A 24,093-nucleotide genomic window follows, 5' to 3' on the forward strand; every position below is an offset into this window, starting at 1 on the left:
AACAGGGTCAGTTTGTTCACAGGACTCACACTGAGGCTGCTTTCATGTCCATTAGAGACAGAATGCAAAGTTAGGTCTGGACTGCATTGGTATGGTGTCAACCAATTCCAGTTTCAGGTCCTGTGTCCTCCAGACCTGGTGTAAACCTGGATCACAGAGCAGGCACAATTCACCTCCACAGAGTCCAGAGCACATTCACTCCGCCTCTCTGTGCTGGACTTTTAAGAAGGTAACAAGTTTATTCCTTCCTAAATCTGTTCAACAATGGTAAAAAAGAAAAAGAAAAATGACTCTTTATCATCAGTAAATACCAAAGTAAAATTCATGCATCAAACTGCAGCCAAGTAGAGTATTTAAACAAATGTACTCAGTTGTTTCTCCGATTCAGGGGAATAAACTGCCTTATATATATATTTTGAGCAAACATGTAACAAGTGTAACCCTGGCCGGCGTGTCCCTTTAAAATCCCAGTCGATGAGTGCCGGGTGTCGGATGCAGTAAGTCGGATTCCACCAGTAGAGTTCTCCCTGCGGTCCGGCAGCGCCGCTCGGCTCTGTTGGCGCTGTCTGTGTTTACCTCTTTACCAGCGCTGCTGTCCTGGGGCCAGCTGGACACAAACCACCACCATCCTCCGCCGAAGCCACACCGAACGACACTGATGTGAGCTGCCTCGCGTTCGCGTCCTTGGCGGATTTTCTGCAGTGCTGTGTGTTGGCGCCACTGTAGCGGAGGTGAGCTTTATTTTGACGCCGAAATACTAAAACGGCAAAGGCTAAATTGACAACACTGCGGCTAGCTAGCCAGCAACACGGGGCGCTAGCAAGGCTAGCTTAGCCGTAGCTGTCGTTCCTATCCCGTGATGGAGGATTGTGAACATGGCGCCCTTCAAAACAAACGAGTGGCGTTTAAGCTGAATGTTTGTCTGCTTTGGGGCAACGGGCAAGTGCTTCAGACATGCCCTAAATACTGCTAGCTTGCCGCTGTGACTGTGAATCTTGTCTAAGTGCGCTGGCATGTCGGCTAGGTTTGTCAGGCTGCTAGCTAAGGCTAGCGACGCAACACTTCACCAGCGGCGCTAACACGTTAAACTCGCCACACTAGCTCGTTTCCTAGTCCCTTTACGAGTTCTTGATATGTTATAAATGACAGACACATTCAACGTAAAGTAGCTGGTTGAAGTTTGGTAGAAAATGCGAAATCGTCCCCTTTGTCCTGCCATGGTTTGCTGGGGACGTTAGCGGGCTGTTAACTTGGCAGCTACATTGAGCTTCTTGGCCGTGGCCTTCCACGACTGTCTCTTTGTTGCCAAATGGGCAACTTTTGTGTAGTGTGTCAGCTAAATGTAACACGTTTGGGAAGCTTTTAATAACACGGCGATTATGTCGCTTTTGTAGTACAGTATCCCGTCTGGTCTCATGAGATCGGTGTCAACCGAGGCGCTATTAGCCGCCTAATGGCGAGTGACAGCCTCCTGCTAAAATCTGGAGACAGGTGTGCTCTGTCCACACCGGTCTGACGTATGAAGCCAATTTACTTTGTGTCGTAACCAGCGACTATGGATATTGATTTGGTGTAACGTTCCATGAGGCTGTCAGCGTCTCACAAGGGGGAACAACAGCGCCGTGTAGTCTCTTTGTTTACCCCGGGAGTCGCAAAACTCTCAGCCGGCGTCGCTTGTCTCCTAATTGGCCTCCAGCGTGACATACCTTGCTTAATTGATTGGGGAGCACGTTGCCCTGCAAAACCTCCAGCCCTGTCATCATGCTGTGTGAGCCCTCCGGAGACCGAGGTGGAGGTTGGCAGCAGGTGTTCCCACACATGGGTGAGTGTGTGTGTATTGTGCATGCCAGCTCAGGAGACCCACACAGAGGACCGCCAACTAAATAACCCCGCCACTTCTATGGGGGGCCGCTCATGCAACTCCCCCTCACTTGAATGTGTGGCTTCTCCTGTTCTCCTTCATCTGCATTGCAAGGCCGTAAATTCTGCAGATGTTCATTTCTGTAGTAGTTTTCTTCTTTCTGTTGCTCTCTAAACTTAGAGTGCTGCGAAGCCAAGGATACTGAAAATGGTTCTACCTGTGTTTCCTCCACGAACACAATTCTCAGAATATATGTTGAAAACATATGTTTGCTGTTTCCGGTTGGCATCTAAATCTTTACATATTAAATTTCATGTGGGTGGGATTGTTTCAATTAAAAAAAAAAAAATCCAGGCTTTGTAACGAGAAAAATACAAACACTATTCGTTGTTATAGCAATAAGGAAACAAAAACAAAAAATGTAGTGTGCAGATCCAATCCAGATGAATCCAGATGGCTTTAAAGAGTGACGAGCGCTTAATGTGAGGTTGATTTGTTATGTTAATATCATACACATCCCGATGTTATTTGTAGTACGGCTGAAGCTCAAATTATCATTACAGGTTTAAAACGGCTAAAAAACACTGAATGCTTAATGATACGTTATTTCTGAAGATCTGTCGCCCAAAACAACACGTCTTTACTTTGTTTAGGTTAGTTAAAATGAAAATCCTTTTCCTGACATCTCTCAAAGCTTCTTCTACCACAAAGTGCACTAAAGCCACACGTCTTTCTTCGTAGAAATATGCTTTAAGCGTTATTATGGTTAGCTTTTGGCAGCGATTTATGAAAGTGACAGCTTAAGTTTCACGGGTTGCTAAAGAGGAGCACCGCATAAAATTGGATTTGAATTTTTCCATATATTCAGGGAAAGCCGGGCCTGTGTACCACTGTACAGGGGCAAACCAGCATTATTCACAACCTTTTGAAGGTCTTTTTAAGAGTTTCCTTGTCCAATTTCCTCTGACATTTTCTGAGCTTTCATCACAGCTACATTGTTTGTTTTGATGCCACATGGCAACGAGGGAATTAGTCCAGAGCGTTTAAAATGTTCTAATGACAACAAAGCATGTTCCTACCATCTCTCCAATGTTATGTTGTCAATGATTTTCAATGATGGCATACATGTGTGAATTTCAGCAGTGTTAATAATAGCAAAATAAACGGAGGAGGGGAAGTGGAAATGGACCCTTGAACCCTGTGTATCTTCTATTCGCATTTGTATAATAATGGGGTTGATTACCGACCCAGTCTTTTGTCAGTCAGGATCCTATTAGAACTTGTTCTCTGACTTAATGTGTTAATATATAAATACTTATTTCCTTTAAATAATTTAAGATTTTTTAGTTTGCTGCATCATTTTAAATTCTCCCCATAATAATATAACAATACTTTTCTATTTTTGAGAGATACATATTCCTGTGAAGTTGTTTACTTTCTCTCCTTTCAGAAGAGCATTTGCTTACAATGTTTTGTTATAATTTACACGTTTTGCTCTCATTACTGTACCATAAGTAGTGTCCTTTAGTGTAATACTTTTTTACTATAAGTGAAATGTAGATTATCTGGTTAGTACATTTACTTGAGCAAAATATTTGAAGTGGTACCTGTTGTTGAGAATTTATTTTGGCCAGTATTTGTACTTCTAACACCTCTGCACACAGTGGATCTCATTTACTAATTTTTGTCTGAAGCTGTTGTAGATTTGCACTTTGTTCTTCTTTTCCATTCACAAAAGAAAACCTAAGACAATTTCCCATTTATGTCTTTCACTTGTTTCCCACAGTTGCCATGAATAAAGAAATAATGTCACGTGTGGTGAAGAAGAGGCAGGCGGACCCCAAGGTGGTTCAGTATGTGTGGGCAGCCATTGAGGTCATTCGCAACCAGAAACAAATCGCAAACATGGACAGGATCTCTAAGTAAGTTCACCCCAGATTAAATGGATTTGATGATGCTACGTGTATCTTTCATGGGATGTCTGTACATTTACATAGAATGGCTTTCACAACATCTTGTTAAATTACACTTTTAAAGGGTCAGTTACCAAAGTGCGTTCCACTACATACGGTGTCCAGGTTACCGTCGTCCTCACTTACTAGGTTTTTGTTTTCCATAGAATCAGTCGACAGAAAGATGGATAATACCTGTGGAATGTAAGCAGTTTTAGCCAGAGAACCTGTTTTCTTTCTGCTGGCCAGGCACAAAGACCATATCAGTTAACTATCCAGTAACTGAAGCGATTTACAGCAACATGGTGATGTGAATGAAAAGCCCACATTTGTCACACGTGTTGCCCAAGTTTTCCAAAGTCTTTTGTTTTCTAGAATGGATTAATTCATTGATTAACTTGCTTAATTAGTTATTGTGGTGTCTTGATTTCCTTTTGATTAACTAAATACTAATTCATATTCTCGTTGGTTTACCTTTGTATTTTGAGCTCTGCTTGGCATTGCTGTGAGCTTGTTTTCGCATGCTGCAGGGCCATGACTTGGATGTTTTGTTGAGCCCTTACTCTCAAGGCCGTAACAGACAACAATCAATAACTAGACTCCTGGCTATTGGAGATCAGACATTCTACAACCACTCATTGCCATTCTTGGCATGAACCCAACCACCCTATACTCAATCTACTGTACGTTTAGTTTCTACAAAGGAGGATGGTGTTCATTTTATCTGTGGAGCGGATCCCACATTGTTCAGACTACGCAAATTGATGGCAGACCTCACTGATCAGTCCTTCCTTGCAGTCGGCAGATGGAGCCGAGACTAAATGAAACACTTAGCACATCTCATACGGCAAGTTGGTGAGCACCTTGGAAGCTGGATGCTTTCCAAATGAAAACTGCCGGTGAGTGGCTGTTGTCATGGCAACAGTAAGCAGCGGCATGCAATGAATAGTGCTGTCTCTCTCTCTCTCTCTTCCACCACCACCCCCCTGCACCTTCATCAAGCTGGCTATGTGGCAAAGAGGGAGATGAGTTTGGTTGTGTGGAAATGGAGGAGAGACGGGAGAATAATTAACTATTCTATCTCACTGAGCGGCAAATGTGAGCTCATACAACTGGGTCAAAGCCAGAGAAGTCAGGCTGTTTATGGTCAATTAGTTAATAATTACCTAAGCTAATTGCTAATTTACAAAATCTGCTATGTTTAACAATCGGTCAAGTTTATGGAATTTTTGTCCCTCACATGTATGTTTTTTCTTTTTTCAAATATAAAAAGACGTAGATTACCATAAAGAAAATGCTGTGTAATACCTCTCAACAAACTCAAGGACACAAACAAGCATAGTACACACGTAATCTATGCATTATTTTCAAAAAATATTGTCAGTTCTTTCCTCTTAGCAGATTTGTTCTCTGAATTGGACTTTTTTTATACAGATATAATTATTCAGTTAACGAGAATAAGTTGCCAGATAACGCTGCAGTGTGTGAAAACACCATCACAGTTGACTGATAGAAAAGTTGTCAACAGAGAGTTTGCTCGTTTTAATTCCTTCCAGCAGTTCGGGACACAGCCGTGTGCTCCACAGATGGGCTCACACACATAATATGGATTTTTGTAGCGGGGGGCTCACAGGATAAAGTCTGGATAATCTTGGGAGCATCTCATTTGTAAATCTCACTGTGTCCGGACAAAGTGAGGAGAATTTCGGGATTCTAGTGGATGTGTGAAAGGGGCTTTAGAGAGATTCAGCTCCAGGAACCAACAAAGCCATTATTTTAATCACAGTATGAGAAGAGATGAGAAAAGTTATTGTTTCTAAATACACAGTGTTTTCAAGGGTTGGGACTATAAATATTGGGCTTTGTAATATTGTCGGTGGAATATTACCAGGGTTCGTGTGGGTGCTGGAAATCCTTGAAAGGGCTTGCATTTTCATGTTGTGTTTTCAAGGTCTTTTACAGTGGATAGCAATGTGACTGCGTGCTTAGTGCCCGTAGTTGGTAGTTTAAACCTTAAAACGGTTTCGCCTGGGTCTCGCTTGTGCCTCTGCGTGTGACTGATCGGTCAGTCTGTTTTCATGTGTGACCTTGCGCCTCCCCGAAGGCATTGAGTCGAAACGTGACTGCACCAACATGCCGGGGGGTTGTCTGTTTAATGAGCGTCGGCTCCAAAACCAAAAAATATTGCATGGATTAAAAAAAAAAAAGAGGAGCAAATCCACGCGCAGCCGTCTGAAGAAAAGACCCACAGCTTTTCACCATACGAGTGTCTGCACTTTCATGAAAGGTGTGTTGACATCAGACCGACGTTACACGCACATGTTAAGGTGCTTATGCAGCCGACCGCTAGTGGGGGAATTCGCAGGCTAAACGATTGAGGCGCTGTGTGTTAGTGTGGCAGTGCTAGTGTTGCATGTCGATTATGACATGTTCATTTGTGGGATATCTAGTGAACGTACCCAACGTTTCTTGACAATAGCGGTAACTTAGTAACTTTACGCAAGTTCAGCAAACATTATCCCTCCTCCTAAACTATTAATTTTTTTACAGCCGCACTAATGCATGTGGGAGAGCTCCTCTATTGCCTCAACCCCCTCTAGGCTGACATTTTAAATGTTCGCGTTTGGCTGTCAAGGAAAAATGGTTCCATCAGCACAGCTGCCATCACACATTGCTCAATTACCTCTCCACTCCCACCTGCCCAGGTACCTGAGCCGTGTGTTTGGGATGCACCCTAAAGAGACGGCTAGACAGCTGGGTCTTGCTGTGAAGGACGGCCTGGTGGTGGAGACCCTGACGGTTGGCTGCAAAGGTTCCAAGGCTGGCATTGAACAGGAAGGCTACTGGCTGCCAGGGGATGAGATGGTAAGTCCAGTCACAATTTATCAGGTTCTCAACACAGGCAAAAGTGAACACTTGTTTTGTAGATTTTATGTTTAGTGAGCAACAAAAGTGAGCTAATTCGTCATTTCTAAACTATACTAGATTTGTGTTGGCACCAGTGCACTTATGTACGGAAACAAATGAGCAGAAGGCCAGATTATCCTGAAAGATTTAAACGTTTAAAGCTACAGTGGGCAACTTTGTTCTTGTATTTATTTAGTCTCTTCCTGCTTATGGGTTTCAAGAGTTTGTGCTTGATTAACAAGCATTGTCATTTATTGGTTTTGATAATGAGTAATACCTGAAGAGCTGTGTACTGGGTGGAAGAGTGTAGCAGACAGTGGCAGAGCAGAGCAGAGCACTGCTGATTATTTATTCAACTAACTGTTGCCACTCTAGAAAGGTACAAACACTTTCATAATCTTAATAGTAATTTTGTCTTTTATCCACACACATTCCACACACGTCTCCACATTACTGATGTGGATAAAAATGTATAAATGGAATTAATACTCATGCAGGGTAGCAGTGCTTATGAAAGAAATTACAGATTCCATTTGTCTGTGACTGTCAGAAGCTGCCACTTATAGCCATGTTTTTATGATTGCTATTAAAAAGCTGTATGCAGTGTGTACGGATTTCCTGTGCTAACTTTACATGCCCACTGATAAAGTTGCCACAGGAGACCTAGCAGAGACCACAACACCAATTCTGTCATGATATAACCAGCCATCTGTCAAGTGGCTCCCAGTGTGAACACTGTTAACAGAGTCGCAGCACTTTTATCATTTTGTTTATTACTTCTCTTTTACTTGCACAGGCAGCGTTGTGCTGCGCAGCCCCATGCAATCAGTGTTTCACTCTTATGTTTTCCTTTCCCCTGTGTAGCCACGCTTTCACTTGTGTTTTTCACTGTAGCGCTTCAATGAGCGCATCATTTCCCAGTATCAGCGCTACCTGGGGAGAATCCTCGTGTCTGTTAGCATCTGCAAAGGGCACTTTATGGATTACGTTGCAAGTGGCAACAATGAGGAATTTTGTGCCCGTTTTAATCCCAGTGCTTTTTTTTTGTTTTTCACCAGGGTATTAACACCCTGGCTGTATCAGTGCTTTGCTTTTACTTATGAAACTATGGGAGCATCATTGGTGCAGTGTGAGCAGAACATAAACTGCAAATGACCTGTGATTCGAGGATCAGAATAATAATGACGCGCTAACATAAGCTACTTACCATGTGAAAACAGTTTAAACCTTCACATGCCCTAAACATGTACCACTTCATCATTCAGTGTACATTGGTTTGATTAAATCTATGGAACCACACTTATTTGTTATGATGGTAGAAAAAGAGCAGTGGCAGTCAGTACATAGGGGAGTTCATTTGTAGTGAGCTTATCTGTGCTGTGGGCTGACCCCACCTCCTAAAATGAGGTTACTAATATATTTCATGATTGGAAAAGGGTCTCTTAAGACATGACACTGTTGTCAAGCGGAGCTAAGGTCATTTTAGCCGCAGAACTTTAAACACTGCTCTCTGACTCACTTGCAATCACAGGAGCCGAAAGCGGAGGGAAGCAAGGTAAGTGCTGCATTGTTACTTTCAAATTCAGGGTTTGTTCTTCATTTGATCACTTCATTTTTTTTTTCCCCCTCTCAACTAACATCATTCTGTGAGAAATCAGGTCTGCCACATGCAGTGCAGTCGGGGATTTGAGTGAATCTTTTTTAAGCAGGCTGCAGACAAACTAAATGGAATACAGTATGTTCTGGTTAGTGCAAGAGCTGGGCTGTATGAAACGAAATTGTTATCCTTCTGTGCCAGTGGTGTAATGCTTGTGATTGAGTCTGCTCATTGCACCTTTTTAAATACAATCCTGTCAAAAGGAAAATGCTGAAAATGTATCAGGTTTCCATTTGAAAATCCAATTGCATCCTTTCGTACAGTTCAGCAGTAATCAGACTGCTCGAAGCTACTTGCAGTAATTTAGCTACGCTGTGAAAAGCTTCACAAAAGTCCATTGCAGTGCTGTGTCTACGTGGCCACATTTCTTGCGGAAGTGATCAGTGATCTTGAAAATATGTGCTCGCTACTTATCTACAAATGTGCTGTTGCTTGATTTTAAAAAGGAGAAAAAACAAAAACACACAAATTCTCACTTGGTTCATCTTAAAGCTGTCTCCTGTCCTTGGCATTTGGGTGCTGCCAAAGAGAGTTGAGTCTCAACTGTAAATTACCGTTTGAAAGAACTCGGAAATGACCAGTAATCAGTGTTTACCGAATTGAAACACATTTTAATGTGAGACGACAAGCAATGCGAGCAGGTTGGTAGCAAGCATCTGTTCGACTGTAGTATTTGGGTCTCGGTAGTTGTAGTTCTCCTCGGGAGGGGTGTGTTCTGCTGTGTTCTTAACTCTGTCTGGCATGCTTATTTTCTGTTTTTCCTCATTTTGAATTCAAACAGGGCAGCAAGGGGGGGCGGGGGGGGGGGTAGTCGTGGTTTGTGTGGTTGTGGTGTTTAGTTATTTCAGTGCCTGCTGCGAGTAACACGTCTGACTGACTGGTCCTTTCAGGTTAGCAGCCACTCGGTGGGCAGATTAGCGTTTGAATGTGAGAAGCACTGTAAATCAGTTGCTAGATGGAGGTCAGTTCTCCCTCTGCAGGTGCCTGGATTCAGTCCAGCTGGCATGGGCCGTGTCCTTGTGATGACCTCAGGAATATTTACTCCTTAACCAGATAGCCGTGGCATTGGCACAGAGAAATGCTTGAAAACGGCTTTAAAGGCACGGCCTCACGTCAGAATGGATTCAATCCAGGTTTGCCCCAAAATGATTACTTTGTCTCTGAATTCATATTCTAAATTTAGCATTTTCCAGGTTTATTTGTAAGGTTTTTGTTCTTCATAAAACCGTTGGATGGTTTGTTTTTTGTTTTGTTTTTTTTGACAATTTTGAAAGTTTGCTGAGCTTATTTAAATCTCTGCACTTGTGATGCATGATGATAAACATGTAAGAGACCCCCCTCCCCCCCAAAAAAACCCACATTTGATTTATTGAATTTTTGTGCAAACATTGTTTTCATGTTCTACACATTGTTTACAGTTATTTTTTTTTTGAAGTTGCTTTATGTGTATGAAAACACTGTTCCTCTTGCAAACGTGCATATCGCACACTGACTGGTTTATATGGATATTGTCCGTCCACAAATGAAGCAGTTTATTTAAAAGAAGCAGGAGCTGGAGCTGAGTCCTGGAGTTGTGTTCAGGCCATTAGAAGTCGTGCCGGCTGAGATGCAAGCAGCTCAACCGTGCTGGCCTGTCTGGGGTGTCCCAGCTCGACACTGAGGTGCAGAACTCTAACCCAGAGTTGGGAAGCACTGAGGAAAGAATCCAAAGGCAGGCGGCCTTTTGCTTCCTGTCCTCCTTTATCACTGTTGAAGTTCCTGCCTTTGTTGGCAGCTTTTAGTTGGGACACATTTCTCTATCCAAAAAAAGCAGAGCGCTTTTATTTGTAAACCAAAAACAACTTCCCTCACCCCCCCTCCGCTTTTAATTTAAAAGCTTCAGTGTTTTACAATTTGTCAACTCCAATATTCAAACATCATAATGTTACTTTGGCGGGTTGGCAGTGGCTCAGTTGATAGAGTGGCCGCGTACCGACCGTAGGGTTGGTGTTTCATGTCCCGCTCTTCCCGACCACGTGTCGAGGTGTCCCAGGGCAAGACCTTGAACCCCCAACAGCCCATCCCCAGCCACGCAGTGCTGGTCCCAAGTCCAGGTAGAAATTGGGGAGGGTTGCGTCAGGAAGGGCATCAGGCGTAAAAATGTGGAAAAATGATCTGCTGTGGCGAATCTGAATATACACGATTAGCCAAAAGGGCAAAGAATCAAATCATAAATATACAGATGGATAGATATAGCTGGAGCAAAGTTAATATTACTATAGATATGGATGGAGGGATAGAGATGGATGTATAAATAATTTATTTGTATTAACTTTGCTCTTGTTTAAACCCACTTTGCTAAAACAACAGACCCTGTGTCCTTAGGTCAGAGAGCTGCAGCCTTTTTGAAGGCGGCCATTTGTCTTTCATCAGACAGTCCAACAACAGTGAAGTGGTTCTTGATAGTCTCAAATGTTTGGTCTGAAGAGTCTGTTACACTGGAAAAACTACAATTCCTTTGAGGAATCTGTGTAGGATCTTTTAACTGAACCCTGTAAAAATGGTCCTCATTCAGGTCAGTTCATTTGGAACATGCAACCATATAGGTGGCACTTGATGTGAGCTCAGTATGTTGACGGATGATCCATGGGAGGGAAACTGATCTCAGCACAGCCAGTCCTACAAGCCGAGTGCTGCTTAGCATTGCAGACATGTGATGCCAGGACAGGGTGGGGAATTATGGGTTAAGGATGAGTTTTCACAATACCTAGCAGCTCTCCAGGGTCTAAGAATTGATGGAAACCATTGCACAGGCCACAAATGTGTGCATGAACCAGAGAATAAGATCCTTATGTTTGTTTGCTGAGTCTGAAAAGCATCACAATAGATCAGTCTTACTGCTGTAGAAGCTCAGTAGAAGTGGGCCACGTTACATTTACTGCTACGACTATTCTGGAGGTAGCAGGTCTTGAACAGAGCTACAGAAAACTGTTCATGCATTCATTGGTACTACTGTTTAACATTCTATTGCTTGCTATCGCAATTTATTTTAAACAACTTTTTAGTCACACAAAAATATGCAGGTACACACTGTCACCACTGTAGCAGACACATGGTGCCTGTGTCCCCCAGCAGTTAACATAGAAAAAGGAATAATGTAACTTAGGTTGTTTTTATAGCTGGATTACAAAGTGTGGAGTGCTTTCTACAAGTCTCTGCTTCGGATCGGGGTCTTTGGTGCTGCAGAGACACTGACAGTATGTCTGTCACAGCTGTCTTCACTGGTTTTCGAGGCCTTTAAGTCCACTTTGATGCAAATCTGAATCGGTCTCCTTAGAGAGAGGAAGGCTACTTGCTGCTGTGCAGTCTGTTTTTTATTTTATTTATTTTTTTATTATGAGTTATGATGTAATGTAGGGTAATACGTTTGTGGTAGTTTTGTGTGTGTACCTGCTCAACACTGCATTAATAAGCTGTGCTTCATCCTTCCAAAAGCCAAACTACAGCACATAGACGCATGGAGAAAAGATCAAGAAAGAGATTAAAGTGCTGGGTTTTTTTTTTCTAGCTTTTTATTGAGCGGCAGTCACTCATGACTTTTCCTGCTCTCCCCTACTGAGTCAGTCCAGACTGTGAGTGGGAGGAGTTGGACTCTTTAAAGGCTGGTGACTAGTTGAATCTTAAGTGGTTCTCACTTTGGTCTCTGTGCCCTTCACTTGAACCTCTTAATGGTTAAAATTAGTTTGTTACAACTACTACTGTAGGTGTGTGTGTGTGGGGGGGGGATTAAATAAAACACAACATGTAGAGGTTTCTCAGATCTTTAGGCTTTTATATATGAAATATAGATAAGATGTAATAAGAGTCCTCAGATGTTACATCTGTACCATAAGAAAAAAGAAATCGAGGTTCCACATCTGACCAGGTGTTCAGTCCTAAATGCTTCGCTCATTCTTATACTTGGTGTTTCAAACACACACGGTTTGAATTGGTGACCTTTCGGCCACAACACTCCGAGCTCCACCACCTGCTGTCGCTAAGGCGAGTGCAGGCTACAGTCTCCTCTTTGTCTAAATAACCTTTTACAAAGGTCACTTCAGTTTCTTTTATTGCTCATTCATTGAGTTTTGATACGCCACAATTAGATTCAAAGTAAAAAAAACAAAATATAGTTTTTCATGGACTGTTAGTTTTGTTTTGTGTAGAATTTTATATCAAATGCATGAAAAAATAAGTGTATGTGTTTAAAAACTATGCTTTGAGATCTAGAAGGATTCAGTTTATAACATTTTTCAGTGCTTAATATACCAGGCTGTTTTTACATTACTGTATTTTTGACCCACAGCAATTTACAAGAAGCAAACATGTTTATCTTGTATCCAATATATCCAGATACCAGTCAGTACAGTGTCCTGTGTGTTATTTAACTGTTAGGCTGAGCAAGACGAAAAGGGTCATAGTAATTAAAGAGCACATGCAAACACAAAAAACCGAATTATAGAAGCTGCGTTATTTAGCCGATATCAGTGTTTGTGTGTTTCACTGAATGAGGAGGTTGTGTGGGATCAACCCTGATGCCTGACACACAGTGATCGCTTAAACGCCCTTTGTACCCTGACAAGACTAGATCATCGTAAGTTTGCCAATGGGAGTTGGCACTATGTGTAATTGACAGCTGGTTGGAGAAAGTTGTTTCCTCCCCTGCTGTGGTTGGCGGGTTGGAGGGGGGGGTCACCCAAATTTGTTCTCTATGTCTTTCCTGCAGGACTGGGAGACTGAGAGCCACGACTGGTACTGCTTCGACTGTCACCTACCGGGCGAAGTCTTTCCATGTGACAACTGCTTCCGGGTCTACCATCTCAAATGTCTGACCGAGGAATGCAAGCCCAGAGACGGAGGGTCACACTGGCAGTGTGTAGCCTGCAGGGTAGGTGGTCAGACCAGGGGCTACGTTCACTCTTTTATTTGTTTTATGTCTGTAACGAATGAGCATGTTTTTGGAAAGGAGAGACGGTTTGTAGGGTTTAGATTGGTTTATTGTAACATGTCGATATTTGGGGGGGATGTGAGGAATTCTGCTGGGTTGTGATGCAATTTTAAACTGAAGCTAAAGTAGATTTTTAGAAACAAATACATTAGGTGACATTTAAAGCTGTAGCAGAACAGTCTTCTCTTGCTCAGGGGTTTAGTGATTTTGGAACTAGTTTGTGCTGCCACAGGAACAGTAATTTATTTCTGAGCTCTATGACGTAATAAGGCAGCATCTAGTGAAAAATCTGATTTCTGTCGTAGAAATGTTGCCGTGTTTTTGTTTTTTGTCTTCTCTTAATTTTGAATATTGTCCGTGCGTTAGAAGACGTTGTGTTTCTACTGTGAATAAATATTAAGCTGCAATGTCTCTTTGAGTTAGAGCCTTTGGGTTACTGTGCCTTCCTCTTTCCCCCTCCTTCCTTCAGGGCAGTAAAAAGAAGAACCTGAACAAACAGGAGATGTGTAAATACCTGCGCTTTATTGTCCAGCGTATGAAAGAGAGGGTGAGAATAATCACTTTTCATTTCAATAATCATTTTCTTTTTTTTTTTTTTCACATTAACAAACCTCCTCATGAGAATCCATTGTTGTCTTCATCTGAGCACATGCACAAACTGTGCATGTGCCTTGTAGAAAAATACCAACAGGAAATGATGATTTTAAGTCAGTTCTGCTTTTGGGCTGTATTTTTGCCACTCACGCTAACAGTTTTTGTTTAACTTGATTTGTGGGAGTTATGTAGGTTATGCTGCATTATTCCTATGCTTTAGTTTTTTAAAACACATAAAGCATCGCGGATTTCTTCCTCTCAATAAGAAAATGCAGTATATTTAAACTGCATTTGAAACCTTTGTTTGTCATGAATCTTCCGATTAGATTTTCCTAATTAAATAAAAATATCCCCTGCATCTCTTTTGTCTTCTCATGTCCTCAATCTCTTCTTGAGTCCCTCCCTCTCTGACTTCTGTAGCTACTCCACTCACCTCTAGTCAATAAAAGTGGTTTTAAATCTCACTCGCCTGTCTACCTCCCCTATCAGAGTGGTATCAAATTTCATCTCCCCTCCTTGTTGCTTCTCCCTCTAATGTGGCATTAAATCACTGTCCTCCCTCTGCACTGCAGGCAGTGGACCTGAACAAGAAAGGCAAAGACACTAAACATCCCATGTACAGACGGCTGATCCACACTGCACTTGACGTTTCCAACATCCAAGAGGTAATGTCCAAACTCGGTGTCCTGCTGTGACACCCCTGGCTTCAGTCTGTCTATCGCCAGCAGGCTCATAACACCACCCATCACCGAACTGCTGCATGTGGTTTTATCAGAATCCCACCCTTTGTGACACTGAATATGAAGCTGTCAAGGTTCGTTCCCACAGTATATAAGAACATGTTTGCAGCAAAACGGGTCCATGTGTCCAAACATACCAGTCAAAAATAAAAAGTCATGTGAATTATGACTTTTTATCTATTTCACATTCATATGAATTATGACTGTATTTTGCTTGTTTTGAACTTGGGTTTGCTCTAAAAACTAGACGTTTGGCCCATGTTAAGCAGTTTTTCCCTTTGCACAGCACGAGAAACCTGCTGCCAAAGTGTGTGTGTGTGTATCAGCGACGGCCTCTGGCTCGGTTCAGTCAGGATGTTATCAGAATCCTTTTCTTGCGTAGTTTTTTTCTCTGGTTCATCCCTGAAGTAAAGAAGGGAAAACTATGAACTCGTATCCAAAGGTTGAGTTATGTCTTGGTTGTTAACGTTTTGCTACTTCAGCCCGAAGAAGCTGATTGGATGAGTTTCCAACCAAGGAGAAAAGGGGGGGGCATTTTTAGTGCCGACTTCTTCTGAAAGGCCCAACTATAAATGACTATAACACTCAATAGCTTTGCAACATTAATTTACAGAAATGATCAGATGTGCACATGTAGTTGTACCAAGACCATCCCTGGTTTGTCAAACCTATTTGGTTTCATACTATATACATTTCTTATAAATTGTAAAGAGTTTCAGCTAAATTTGTTGAGTGGAACGAGGTGCATGAAATATTTGTGTTTTGCAGATTATGTGTATGTATTAGCTCTGTGGTGCTGCTTCAGTGGTGCATCACACCGAGCGTCTGCCAGGAACTCTGTGTGTGTGTGTGCGTGAACACTGTCCTCGCCTGGACCTCTTGTATGTCGGTCACTAAACACACATACTCAGCATGTGAATAGGCCTCTTTGTACTTGTTCCTCCTCTTTCTGATCAGCTTACTTTCTCTCTCTCTCTGTCTCAGAACCTTTCTGAAGGAAAGTATAAAACCTTTGAGGAGTTCAAAGCAGATGCTCAACTCATTGTTCACAACACCGCCATCTTGTATGGAGGTGGGTTAAAGTTTACCCTTTCAAATATATTCTTACATTTTGCGTGAAGGTTGAAATTATTTGATAGTAGTGTCATAGTAGATATTGTGTTTTGGTACGTTTTATGTATTTATACAGAACTGTTTTCCAAAATATCAATTATCCAGCGTTAAACACAATAACATGGGTCGACATCTAAAATCAACTCATGATTAAGGAACTGGAGACATACGGTGCCAGTTTTCGGTGCTTTGAATCAAACAGACAAAATGTATTGACAGTTAATAAATTTCATATTCATAGAAAATGGGAATGATGTGTTTGGACTTTCTTGCTTTTATGCGTTACAGTTCACAGTGACCAGGCAGAGATTGCACGATTGCTCTTCAGTGACACATGCCATGAGGTACTGTGGCTTTATTTTTCACTCACCGGTCACAACAGTGACATTTAGCTTGTGTGCAACGTTCACATTTGTTCAGTTCTTAAAAAAAATCCCAAACGAGTAACTTTTTTTCTCTCTCTCACTTTCAGTTGAATGAATTGTTGTTGTGTAAGAACTGTTTCTACCTGTCAAATGCCCGACCAGACAACTGGTTCTGTTACCCGTGTGTAAGTACAACCACTTGGAAGAAACCAAACTACATTTCTAAAGAAGTGTTTTTATTGTTTTAACCAGCAGAAGGTATAAACTACTTGTAGCAGTGGTGAAATTATAGCTTTGTCTTGGTACATTTTAATACACTTTTCACATAAAGACTTGTAGAGAGTAGGTTCTAGGAAAATGATGTGAACATCTTAAACATTTTGTTTACATTCAGAAGATTAAAAAAGATTATAGGAAAATAAGTTATTTATTATTTAAGATATTTATAATAATGTCGAGAAAATGAAAACAGCTTTGTAACCCAACAATATATACATTACATACAGCCCTAAGAAAATAATGCCTCCGTATTAAATGTCAGTGTAGCATAAAAGCGGACGTTTATGCTCCACTGTCGTGAATTTTAAGAGGTTCCTCTTTTTTTTTGTTTTTTTTTGTTTGTGTTACTGTGCAGAGTCCAAGCCATGACTTAGTCTGGGCTAAGATGAAAGGCTTTGGCTACTGGCCAGCTAAAGTCCTCCAGCGGGAGGACAATCAAGTGGACGTACGCTTCTTTGGACACCAGCACCAAAGGTTAGCTTAGCCGCAGACATCAACATTCCACAGTACAACTTCGGTTGGTGTTTGTACACCCTCTGTTCCACTGTAGGGCCACTGGTGGAGGGAAAGATGGGGGCACTTGTCAAAATGTGTGTTCATCAAATTCAGAAATCTGTCTTAGAGATTTCAACTTTGAAATACACTAAATATAATTACTCAATGTGTTGTCTTAGCTCATCTTTGAAGTCCATTTTAGCGTGGACGAATGGCAGGAGCCATCGTCCCCTTATACTGTGGTGGTTATCTGGAGGAAAATATTAATGGACACTATGCTCTGCAGAAATAGTTATAATTAAAGACCTGTGTGAGGAAATCAGTATTTTAATAAATCCAGCTTGAAAAAACTGAAACCCATAAAACAGTGCAGTGCTGCTTTGTAAATCTCAAGTGCTCTTGTCTTTATCAGAGCGTGGATCCCTTCCGACAACATCCAGGACATCAAGGTGAGTGTCCAGCAGCTGCAGGTTAAGCGCAGCAATGGCTGGAAGAAGGCTTGCGAGGAATTGGAGGTGTACCAGCGATTCCTGAGGGAGGGACGCTTCTGGAAAACAAAGATGGAGGAGGCCAGCCAGCCCCACCAACAAAGCCAGGGTCAGCGGCAGCAGCAGGAGGAGAGCAGTGGGAGGACGGACAGGGTGGAGCGGACAGATGAAGCAGAGTCCAGCATCTCCTCCACCAGCAACGAGCAGGTCCGACATGTAAGTGGGGTCAGTACTGGTCTTCTCTTCTCAACTTCATGGTTTACAGAATGAAATGTTTGTTATACACTTACAATAATGTATTAATTACATTGTCTAATTGTTGGGGTGGCAGTTGTTAGAGTTTGTGCCCCCCACATGTCCAGTGTCCCTGGCCAAGACACAGAACCCCCAACAGCCCGGTCCCATACTCTAGTGTGCAGCGCTGGTCCCAAGCCGGGTAGAAATTGGGGAGTGTTGTCGGGAACAGAACCCAGTGTAAAAACTGTGCCAAAACCAAGATGCACTTACAGGAGAAACGTTTTTTGAGGCCTCAGTTTCTACCTCTGCCAATGTAAAATAATAAATAAAGGACATGTGCAATTAGAAAATATTCAACCCCCAATGTACTTTTGCCGTACTGGCAAAATGTACAAACTAATGTTAAAAATGGTTCCATCAAAGTGAACACAACACAACTTCTAATCCGCACTGCAGCCTCACACTGGTTCCACCCCTTCATGACAGAGTGAGGATCTTCCAGGGTTTCTTCTGTAATGTAGGCTTGGGATGATTGTCCCATAAGGTTTGAGCCTTGTTTGACTGAGTCCTGCAGTCAAACGTGACTCTCGACAAACCTCGAGCCAGTTCAGGTTTTTGATATTTTCGATCTCAATCACACCTGATGCAACTTGGGGACGGAACAATGAGACTCCAGTCATTAAACGTTGCATTTTGTGCAAACTAATTTTGTTTTGAGCTACTTTGATTGTTCTTTTTTGATTTTATTGCAAACAGCTATAATGACTTTTACTCACACTTTAGTTCCCGGTCTAGTTAATTTGCCATCTGAAATGGCTTCTGTCTCGTGCCATCATTTGGAATTTTTAAAGTACAAAACTGATTTAAGTTTTAATTGTTGCGCCTTTTTAATTTTTCGTGTTTGCACCTTCGCTCTGCAAACTAACGTTCTACAGACGGAGACAAACAGCTTTACCTCCGAGTCTCATTAACACCATTAAGTTTCCTCTGAGGCTTTCACGTCTTCATGTCTGTTCTTCTCTACCATGTCCCAAAATATAAACAGAAATCTGCCACATGAAGCTGCACATTCACACTAAAACACAAAGAGCTTGTTGGGTAAAAAAAAAAAAAAAACAACTTTCTGAAATTAACTTTAGAGTGAAAAAGTTTGAGATGCGGCAAAGTTAACGTAAAGTTGCCAAATAATCAGCCGCACAATATCCGAACTCAAACGCACTACTGTACATATACAATACAACAAATGGTGCCATCTGGTGGCTGATCTGCTACATTGTTGGCACAACCTCACTGTTATTCTTAGTTTTTATACCTATTATTATATCATAGTACAGAAACATGGTTCTCTCTCTTAAAATAAACTGAGCAGTAGTTTATTGTCTTTTAAAGTGTATATATAGAAAAATCTTGTGTAAACCCTCTTGGTAGAGTATGTTTTTCAACTCTGAAAAATTCTTTCATATATTCTTTAGTTACCTGTTGCTTTCCCTGCACAATTGGTTTCAAATGTTGGAAAGTAATATTAGTTGTGCTGAGCGATTAAATGGTTCTTGTTGGATTTGTTCATTGCAAGCAGCAAAAAGTTTTGCCAATGCACCTAATTTGCAATGGGGTTTAAATAATGTAGACTGCAACTGTGTCATAAGGTCGTAGCTTTTTACTTTTGATTTTTTTTTTCCCTCTAGCTAAAAAGCAGCCAGGAGCCTAAGGCAAAGAAAAGTCGTCGGACTCAAATGGTCGAGCCTAAAGAGGAGGCCAGTGTAAGTTGGGTCGTCAGAATTAGACTGTGACTACACAGTGTTGGTGGCAGTGTGATAGTTTGTCTGATTTGGTTATTGAAATATTGATCATTTGTTTTGTTTGACTATCGAACTGTGTCTCAAGTCACGTCTCACAAATAACTTCATATCCTCCACCAGGACCCAGAGCCGGAAATGGAGGCGGTCAGCTCCAGCCAGGAGATCCCCGTGTCCTCGGCGCCCCAGCAGCCCGAGAAGCTGTCTGTGTCCACGCAGACCAAGAAGGCCAGCGGAGGGTCACCGCGCACGCTGCACCGCGGCACCCAGACCAACAGCGACGGTGCCTGTCAGAACATGTGCCACGAGAAGTACACCAAGGTCTTTAACGACGTCAAGGAGATGATGAAAGCGGACAACAAGAGGGAGACGGAGAGGGTGGTCCGAGAGGCGCTGGAGAAGGTGCGTGTCAGAACTAGAGAGGGGTGGGAATCAATGATACCGCAATCGTTAGATGTCAGCGATTTCAATCCAGCTTGTCGTCTCTTTCACTGTGGCTTCAGCTCCGTGCAGAGATGGAGGAGGAAAAGCGTCAGGCAGTGAGTAAGGCCGTTGCTGGAGCTCAGGCGGAGATGGAGAGGAAGTGTAAGCAGGTGAAAGAGAAGTGCAAAGAGGAGCTGGTGGAGGAGGTGAAGAAGCTGGTGGCCCAACACAAACAGCTCATTTCCCAGACGAAGAAAAAGCAGTGGGTACGTTTTAGAACATTCACTTGTGTCCTTTCGAATTCCGATCCCTCCTCTTCATGTGTCTCTTCAGAGTCATACATTACAGAAGCAGAAGAATTCATTAAGGACTTTTTAGTCACATTTTGTTTCTGTGTGTGTGTGTGTTCAAGTCTCGAGCTGATGCAGACTTGTGTGTTTTCAGTGCTATAACTGCGAGGAGGAGGCCATGTACCACTGCTGCTGGAACACCTCGTACTGCTCCATCAAGTGTCAGCAGGAGCACTGGCACGCCGACCACAAACGCACCTGCCGCAGGAAGAGATGAACGAGTCCTGCCCCCGCTGACCCTACACAGCACGCCATTGGCTCTCACCCTCTCCATCCTCCCGTCAGTCAGTGTCTACAACACACACACACACACACACACACAATCACACCCCCCCCAATGCCTCCTGCTTCTCTACTTGCCTTCCTATAAACTTTGACGACCCAATTTTTTTATTTTTTATTTTTTTCCCGGCTTGAAAAGAGCAATTTGTTCCTTTCAGTTTTCTATTTAATGTAGCCATTGTATTGATTTGTCTTTCTATATTTTATTTTTTCTCTGAATGACGAGCAGATTGCCTGAGAGCGTGGGACGAATGCAGAGTTAAGATTTTTATATTATGTTTCTTTTCAATTTTTCTAAGTGCTAATTTTGAACTCGTGTCAGAATGTGTTATTTAAGTGTTTAGTAACAGACGAGCGTTAACTGAATACATTTTATTACCTGAATTTTTTAAAGGATCACTTTTCTTACTGTAAATGCAACAGATACACGCCGTGGAAAAACATGCAGTGCAAACTATTGCAGCGTTGAACTAGCTCTGCTTTCATAGAGGGAACCTAATTCAAAAGAAATGTGGATGACGTGGCTCATAGACGATGTATTTTGTTATTGTTTTCATAAAACTATTGCGGTAGATAGCACCTTATCATTTCTACCTAAAATCTTATTGTCCTCAAGTCACTTATTGGGAACAGGGTCACGATGTCGGCCTTAAAAAAAACAAAAAAAACCACCGACAACTAAAATCTTCTGCGTATTACTATTACAATTACAATAATATGCATATTTGTTGGTTCTTTTTTGAACAGAATTTTTATGATGTTACAAAGGTTTTTAAATTGCTTCTAAATTAGGGAAATGTATAGTAATGTTTTCCGAGCTGCTTCTCCAGAGGTTCAGTTATCGGACTGTTTTCCACTCATTTTTAACACCTGCTGGTATATTAAAGGAGAAATCTGACATTTTGTTGAACCTTCCTGAAAAGACCTCGGGAGTCTTTTCCCAGTTTCCTACAACCTAAAAAAAAAAAAAAATTAAGTTTATCTTTCCAAGCGTCCTCAGAGTCATTTTTGTGGTGATTTCATCTTTTTTTGATCCAGAAGTGACGAGCTGTGACAGTCTTTCACCGCTTATCCTGTAGTTGGTGGTCAGTGCCTGTTTCTTTCCTTTTTTTTTTTGTTTTGTCATCCTCTTCCGCTCAGTGAGGCTACGTGCATGTTAGTAGTTTGGCTTTTTTTTCATTCATGACAATAAAGAAATGAGACCAGAGCAGTAACGATGGATGGACCAATATAAAACATTATGCAAATGTAAATGATGCAATTCAAATATTCTATTTTTTTTCCCCCTGCGAAGGTCGATGGTACAGAAGTATAATGAGTGGAGGTTTTTACGGCAATAAAATTGCCAGTTTTCAATTTTCTTAGAAATGTATGACACTTTAAAATTTTGTTGACCGTTTCCTCCGTTATGACAATTGAACAAAGGAAAATAATGTGGTTGCTCTGTACAGATGCATTTTTTTTCTTTGAACACCGATTGCTGTAAATCACTGCTTTTCTTAACGTGAACAGTAAAATACTGTACATTCTCGTAGTGGGCTGGGCCTTTGTTCACTTCACATTTTTATTTGTTGAAGTCTTGACTTTTTTTTTTTCCCTTCTTTTCTGGATATGAAACTCTTAAGGTGTTAACGTCACATCATTTGGATTCTGTCTGCAGTTTAAGAAATGAACGACTGATGGTAAAACATGCTCAGTAATTATATAAACAGTATTTTTTAACTGAATAGCTTGTTCATACTACCTTTCAAGACTATACTTAATTTTCTCACTTGTTTAGAATTAGCAAAATGCTATTATAGTCGTTGGTGTGAAGTGTGGAATTGGGATCAGAAATAACCTTCCTTTTCTCGGGTCTGGGCATCTTTTGGTTGTGAAATATTTACAGGTGTTGTTGAGTTTCATTAGCAGCAGCTCATATGCTAAAGCTGGTGTCAATACATATTTTTTTATTTAAAAAAAAAAAAAAAAAAAACCCCCACAAACCTCCTGAAAAGATCTAAATCAACATCCTCAGTGTCCTGCGACACCTCAGTTAGACCTCAGAAGCTTTTGCTGTGGTTTAGAACAGTTACACCCTAATAATCATTTTTTAGTTTATAGTATTCAGTAGTATTAATTTAGTAAGAATTTGCAAAATAACATTGCTTTAGTAAAAAAACTGGCTGTTTTCAGCCACAGTTGATGCTGTAGGTGGTGTATTTGGGAATAAGTCAAAACTACTGTGTGTATTTTCATGCTAACGTAACAATGTGGCAGATAAACGAAGACTTAAAAAACACGGTTGGTTTTGGTCTTTTCAAAAATCCACTAGAGAAACTTCACCTGCACGTCTCAGTGCACTGTTCAACCTGTTGTAATGTTTCACAGTTCTCCTCTGCAGACTAAGGCCAAAACAACTAATTTTTTTTTTTTAACTTTTCATTCTATCATCGTTGCACTACATGTAAATAAAACATGCTCTCAATATCTCATGTTGTATGCACATTGTAAATGAATTCACATATTAGATTTCAGCTGTTTTCTTCCGTGTTTGCAGCAACCTGAATGACTGTTAGTTCTAGTTTTGTACAATGTACAACTTTGAGCTTTTCATCATGTTGAAGGTTTGGTCTTTGCCACACTGTAGCTTGAAACTATTTCTATTCCGATGCATTTTTAAAATATATTGAAAATCAAACAAATGCATGTTCTCCCAAACACACACTTGTTGAAGGTGACATTTGTTAGATTCACCTGAGGAGCCTCTGCGTCTTTAACCGTTTTTATATTTGTCCATCCAGCCTTTAAGGTTTCAGTGTGAAGTTTCCCATTTTGCCTTTATGTGGAAGAAACTTGATGTCATTCCACTTTGTATCTTTTTTTTTTTAAACTGCATGAGTAAAAGTGTGTGTGTATGTGTGTGTGCGTGTGTGTGTTTTAGCTCAAATGCTCCCCCCCCCTCCCCCCCTTTTGTAAAAAACAAAAAACCAAAAGAAAAAACTGTTGCACTTCTTCAGAGTACTGCAATATGAAAATGTTTTAATTTCCTGGAAGTGCAGTCAAAGTACATTTAATATTCAGGCTGAAGCCTGGAAAATGGAGTAAATCAATCATGTTGGCCAAAACCAGACATTTCACAGCTCTTTTTACAGAATCTTTCACTACGTACTTATGCGTGAGTACTCTTTGAAATCCTGCTTGTACTTTGAGTATTTTATGTACTCTTAACTAGAATAAAACCACTGTAATGTTTTTTGTTCTCACTTCATGTAGCTCATGTTCTTTTCTGTCCATATGTAAAACTATTAATCGTGGCTTAACTCTTTTTTTTTTAATGCTCAACTTTTTTTTTGATGCTTTAGCTAGCAATATGTAAATAAATATATTCTACGTGCTAACATGGAGGAAATAAATGTATCAACAAGTTCCCATGTTTCCATTTTGTGTTTGAGAAAATGACTGAAAAAGGTTTTCCAAAAAAAAAAAAATCAGAACATGTTTATGCTGTGCTCGTCTCATGATCTAGGATCTGTTGCAATACTCCGCTCGTGTGTTACGCTATGATTGTAGATGGTTCATAAGACACTAGGACAATTAAGTTTTACC

General features: G+C 41.2%; 1 protein-coding gene across 7 annotated transcripts; it reads left to right on the forward strand.

Annotated features, from left to right (window-relative positions):
* Nucleotides 1–502: 502 nt before the first annotated feature.
* Nucleotides 503–23,913, forward strand: zmynd11 (zinc finger, MYND-type containing 11). 7 transcript variants are annotated; one of them, XM_067475169.1, is made up of 17 exons: nt 505–731; nt 3,648–3,783; nt 6,519–6,678; nt 8,252–8,275; nt 9,268–9,357; nt 13,122–13,283; nt 13,813–13,890; nt 14,510–14,602; nt 15,662–15,749; nt 16,079–16,134; nt 16,263–16,340; nt 16,790–16,908; nt 17,342–17,633; nt 19,340–19,414; nt 19,574–19,852; nt 19,954–20,139; nt 20,318–23,913. In XM_067475169.1, the coding sequence occupies exons 2-17, from the start codon at nt 3,653–3,655 to the stop codon at nt 20,438–20,440; spliced, it is 2,034 nt and encodes a 677-aa protein (XP_067331270.1). In that variant the 5' UTR covers nt 505–731; nt 3,648–3,652; the 3' UTR covers nt 20,441–23,913. The 7 variants fall into 7 exon arrangements, with proteins under 7 accessions (XP_067331267.1, XP_067331270.1, XP_067331265.1 ...); XM_067475164.1 differs by lacking the exon at nt 9,268–9,357; XM_067475162.1 differs by lacking the exon at nt 9,268–9,357 and having other exon boundaries at nt 506–731; nt 17,342–17,642.
* The last annotated feature ends 180 nt before the right edge of the window (nt 23,914–24,093 follow it).

The sequence above is a fragment of the Channa argus genome, chromosome 14 (assembly GCF_033026475.1).
Source record: "Channa argus isolate prfri chromosome 14, Channa argus male v1.0, whole genome shotgun sequence".
Taxonomy (NCBI): domain Eukaryota; kingdom Metazoa; phylum Chordata; class Actinopteri; order Anabantiformes; family Channidae; genus Channa; species Channa argus.

Excerpts from the sequence above, each read along its gene's own strand:
- zmynd11 (XM_067475169.1), top strand. The coding sequence starts at position 3,653 with ATGAATAAAGAAATAATGTCACGTGTGGTGAAGAAGAGGCAGGCGGAC. Across the intron at positions 8,276-9,267 it reads CGAAAGCGGAGGGAAGCAAG|GTTAGCAGCCACTCGGTGGG; the intron begins GTAAGTGCTGCA and ends TGGTCCTTTCAG. Across the intron at positions 17,634-19,339 it reads GCAACGAGCAGGTCCGACAT|CTAAAAAGCAGCCAGGAGCC; the intron begins GTAAGTGGGGTC and ends TTTTCCCTCTAG.